The 5,185-nt window shown below is 33.1% G+C and overlaps 1 protein-coding gene across 1 annotated transcript in view; it reads right to left on the bottom strand.

Annotated features, from left to right (window-relative positions):
- PGAP1 (post-GPI attachment to proteins 1) overlaps window positions 1–5,185 on the bottom strand; it is a 141,317-nt gene that overhangs the window by 79,433 nt on the left and 56,699 nt on the right. The window contains exons 7-8 of the mRNA XM_006862046.1: window positions 4,532–4,587; window positions 2,442–2,525 (exon numbers count right to left, since the gene is read on the bottom strand). Of these exons, the coding sequence (XP_006862108.1) occupies window positions 2,442–2,525; window positions 4,532–4,587 (140 nt within the window). The remainder of the gene's footprint in view (window positions 1–2,441; window positions 2,526–4,531; window positions 4,588–5,185) is intronic.

Genomic DNA, 5,185 nt, shown 5'->3' with positions numbered 1-5,185 from the left:
TTTATGTTATCACAGTCAACTCTACCTTGAGAAAGCAGCTCTTTCCCAGTTGTTTTCTGAGTGTCTTCACCTGAGGTGTGCATCTTCCAGCACTATAGCTGACAGTATTCTGGTGCTCTTCATCATGTTTCAATATTCCATATTCTGGTGCTGATAGTGTTCCACTGTTATTCATAAGGTTTTTCAGTGGCTAAACATTCAGAAATATTCCTTGGCTTCTTGTTCCTAGTCTATCTTAATTTGGAAGCTCATTGGAAACCTGTCCACCATGGATGATCCTGCTGGTATTAAAAATACTGGTGGCATAGCTTCCTGCATCACAACAACACACAAACCACCACAGTAAGACAAAATGTCAGACGAGTGGTAGATTTTGCTCATAGAATCCTTCAATGTATCAAGTTGAGGTTTAAATTTTTTTTCTTCAGTCCTTTCATCTTTAGAAATGCTGAGTTTGTTCTTCCCTTTTGATTTTAACTACAGGACTTTGTACATTTCACTATAATATTTTGTCTTGAGCTGTCCATTGAAATTTCTGTGCAGTTCTATTACTTCCTCATTTCTTCAAATTGGTATTTAGGTTCTCTAAGTTTAAAAGCAAGTTTCAGAGTATATTTTGAAACATTTTGGTCATTTCTTTATATTTTGTCTTCTTAAAAGACCTTTGGCTTTCTTCCTATATGAAGCTGTTGATGTCATTCCATAACTCTTTTTTGCTTTTCAGTTATTAATGTCCAATGCATCATATCTATTCTTAGATGGTCTCTGAATTCAGGTGTGATATATTCAAAGTCACATTTTAGTTCTCATGGATTTGTTTTAATTTTCTTCAGCTTTAGCCTGAACTTGCATACAAGCAATTGACAGTTCCACAGTCTGCTCTGGCCTTATTTTGGCTGATGATATCGAAGTTCTCTATCTTCTCTTCCCTCAGATGTTTGATTTCTGTGCATTCTATCTGGTGAGGCCCATGTGTATAGTTGACCTTTTATATTGTTTGAAAAAGGTATTTATAATGAATAAGTAGCTGGTCTTGCAAACTTCTATCATATGATCTCCACCATAATTTCTATCACCACAGCCATATTATCCAACTACAGATTCTTTGTATTTATCACTGAGTCTTTCTTATACCTATTAAATATTCAACCTGTAAATAAACATCAAAGGTTTCTCACTGTCAAATGGCCTACTCTTTCTTTATTATGCTGTTATTGTTAAGTGCTGTGGAGTTGGTTCTGATTCATAGCAACCCTACACAGGGTTTCTGACGCCATAAATATTTGCAGAAGCAGAGAGCCTCATTAATTCTGTAGAGAGAGAGAACTGGGAAGCTTTGCTTAATATACAGAAAAAACATATATCTGAAATTCTGTCTTATGTAACTATTTCCATAATGTTAATGGTGTGGTGTTGTTGGTAAGCACTGGACTGCTAACTATAAAACTGGTGGTTTAAACCAACCAGTTGCTCCTCAGAAACCCTGTATAGGGTTCGTTATGAGTTGGAACCAACCAACTCAGCAGCACTTAACAATAAATATTCAATATTAACTCATTTTTAGGAATTTCAAGGATGAGGTACTAATGAAACATATTCACAATAAAATCTGAAATATATACATTATGAAAAATTTGAGGGTGATAGTATAGAAAAGAAATTTCCAACTCTAACTGAAGGAGACCTCAAAACATATAGGAAAAAGACCTTAAATACAGATTAAGACTCTAAGATCCAAAAAACCCCCCTCAGTCTTAAACTTCTGTTAAAGATATCATTATGAGCTCAGGGTTTGTTTTGGGGCTTTTAATTTTTTTGTCTTTAAGTAAAATTACATTAGTTTTTAAACATTCATAATATCATAACAAAAATATGCTATAGCATCTGACAATCTTCTTTTCATGTGTAGCATATAATACTCATTAAAAAGGACCAGGCAAATTCATTGCTTTGAAATTCAAGTATCAAACACTGTTAACAAAAAACATACTAAACTATCTTAGAGGACATTTGGTACTTAAAAACCCTTCAAATTTTAGCATGGAAGTCAATGAAAACAAAAGGTTCTCTTTAAAAAATACCTACAGAATGATTTTGCTAAATATGCCTATTCATTAAAAAGTACTAAAAAGTGTTAGAATTGGAAGGAGAATATGAATTCACTTTCTTCATCTTGAACAAAATAAAATAAACCTGAGGCAAGGTAAGACAAGGTAAAAGGCTTAAATAAGAGCAAAGGCACATGTCAACGATGTTTATCAGTTATGGAGAAGTCACTCTGAATAATTTTAACAAAAGTACTGTGCCAGACAAATATTCTAGGACACTGACTAATAGGTCATTGCTAAAGAAAATGACATCTATTACATATTACATTTAAAAATTGAAAATACTTAGTTAGGCTTTTAAATTTAAATAAAATATAGTAACACTTTTCTTACCAGCATGGTGCTCTGACAATAGACATGAGTGTAGATTTTTCTATGATTTGCAAGAGGAAATGTAAAATATATTTTATCAGATTCCTAAAAAAAAAAGAGAAAAACATTTTACACAACTACCATACTGTTCCAATTCACAGTGACCAAGTAAAGGGTTTCTAAGACTATAAATCTTTACGGAACCAGAAAGCCTCATCTTTCTCTCAACAGCTACAGTAAGCCTGGATAATTTCATCACTGAAAATTTGAGATAAGAATCAAGTAAGTCATTATTCTAACTTTATCACTTTTTGTATTGTTGAGACTCAATATTCTAGGAGTGAGAGAAAAAAGATATAACTTCAAAATAGAGAGAATACATAAAACACATTTCCTAGGTCTTCCCATTAAAAAAAAATCATAGAAATGTCAACCTAATAATAATAAACAATTCGGCCAAGAGTTTTCTTATGTGAGTCAGAAAGGATTATCCCTGAAATGAAGAAAACAAAAATATTCACAACTAGACTGTTAAGGAACATCAAGATAAAAGCAGGAGAAATTGTAATTCTAATCAGATCAATCAACGTCTATGAACATAACAGTCAAGAAATCAAATGATGAATTGCTTTGGTAAAATTTGCTGCAAAATACTCCCTTAAATTTTAAAAAACAATGTTGTCACTTTAATGACAAATGTGAATCTGACCAATTCATGGTCTTTTTAACTGCCTCATATGTATGCAAAAGTAGGTTATGCAAATGGAAAAGAGAGGAAAATTGATGAATTTCAACTGAGGTATTAGTGAAGAATATTAAGTATACTGTGGACTGGCAAAAGAATGAAATCTATCTTAGAAAAACCCCAGAAAGTGCCTTAGAAGCAATGATGGCAAGACTTCACCTGGCTTACTCTGGACATGTCATCAGGAAAGACCACCACTAGAAAAGAATTTCATACGTTTGGCAGAGTAGAGGATTAGTAAAAACCAAGAGGAATCCTAAATGAGATGGACTGACACAATACCCATGGCAATGGACTTAAATATACCCAGGATCAGGATCATGAAGATGGCTTAGGACCTGGCCATGTTTTATGATACACTGGGTCACCATGAATTGGAGCCTACTTGATAACAACTAACACCACTATCCAGATTATAGTTTTAACCTACAGGTTCCCAGAGAAAAGCAAACATTGAGTGAGAAATAGCTGATTCAGGGTCTGCAGCAGGAAATGTACAAATCGAACTAATACATCTTGTTATACCGAATAGCAAGGAAATGACCAAAGACAACTATATCAAAGACAAACTATAGTAAAAAGACCCAGGAGGCAAACTTGAAATGCTTCTACTGGTCAAAGGGAATAATTTCAGTTTCAATGGACTACACACAAATGTTTAAATCAATGTGTTCACATTACTTAAAAAACAAAACAAAACAAAAAACACCCCAACATCTAACAGTTACTATGGACAATGCTTGCAAATAAAATAAATAAATAAATAAGTCAAGATCTAAAGACCTAAACAATGATCATTCTTTTCTTTTATGATTTGTACCAGTTTTAATAAATTTAGTAGATGAGCCAAGATTATTTTATGTAAGTGTGGTCCAGTTAATAAATGAAGAAGGAATAATAAAATTGGTATGACATCTTTTTGCAGGCCCTAAGAAATTCTAGATGTTCTTTACCAACTGCTAACTAACATATCTAGCAGAAACCTGAATCTCATCAACCCTCAAGATCCAACTAGTAATTCACATGAAATAGTGGGCAAAGAAACATGTTGAATGACCCTGCAAAAATGCAATCAGCAAAACCCAGACTGTGTAAGGCTCTCCAGTTGATAAACAACCTGATTTGATTATCCAAGAGGTTACAAGGAAAAGAAAAGTGGGAAGGAAGGAATATAAATTAAAAGAGGATTAAATTAAGGATTATCATTCAATAACAATGAGTGGACCTTGCTTAGACTTGGAACTAAACAAAAGAAAAACCAAAACCAAAAATGTTTTTGCCAATTCTTAACAACACAGCATTTAAAGATAAATAATAAAGTATTTATGGGAAAAAGTGAAGAAAAACTCACATATAAAATACTTACATTGTAAGCCACATAGGTCCATTTGGGTACTTTTACTGGAACCCACATAGATGTCCCTAAAGTAAAGAAAATTAATCAATTTTTCTGATATTTTAATATTAAGTACTTTTGCTTTTCTATTTTCCAACGTTAATATAGAAATATTCCTACATCATAAAAGGGCATAAAAAAGAAGTGGTTTCTTCAATATTGTTGTTGTTGTCAGGTGCCACTGAGTGGGAACTGACTCATAGCGACTCCATGCACAGCAGAATGAAACAATGTCCAATCCTGGCCCAATATTAGCTACTTTAAAATGGAAAATATTGTGAGATGTTTTTTATATGCTGAACAATAACTAGCCTTTAAATCAATAATATATTTTAAATATACACCTTAATATCTCTAACTCTAAAGAAGAATCAATAAAAGGAAATTAATATTTTTGTTTCTCAAGTAATTATTTACAGACAATTAACTATGTAGATTGTTGTTAAGTACTGTGGAGTCAGTTCTGACTCATAGTGACCCTGTGCAGGGTTTCTGAGGCTGCAAATGTTTATGGGAGCAGAAAGCAAACTCCAGCGGAACAGCTGGTAGTTTCAAACTGCTGACTTTGAGGTTAGCAGCCCGCTTCATAACTATGTAGATGTAGACTGTTGTTGTTGTTGTTGT

This window comes from Chrysochloris asiatica, unplaced genomic scaffold (assembly GCF_000296735.1).
Source record: "Chrysochloris asiatica unplaced genomic scaffold, ChrAsi1.0 scaffold00045, whole genome shotgun sequence".
Taxonomy (NCBI): domain Eukaryota; kingdom Metazoa; phylum Chordata; class Mammalia; order Afrosoricida; family Chrysochloridae; genus Chrysochloris; species Chrysochloris asiatica.
Note: the sequence above shows the minus strand (reverse complement) of the source record. Positions and strands in the feature narration are given on the sequence as shown.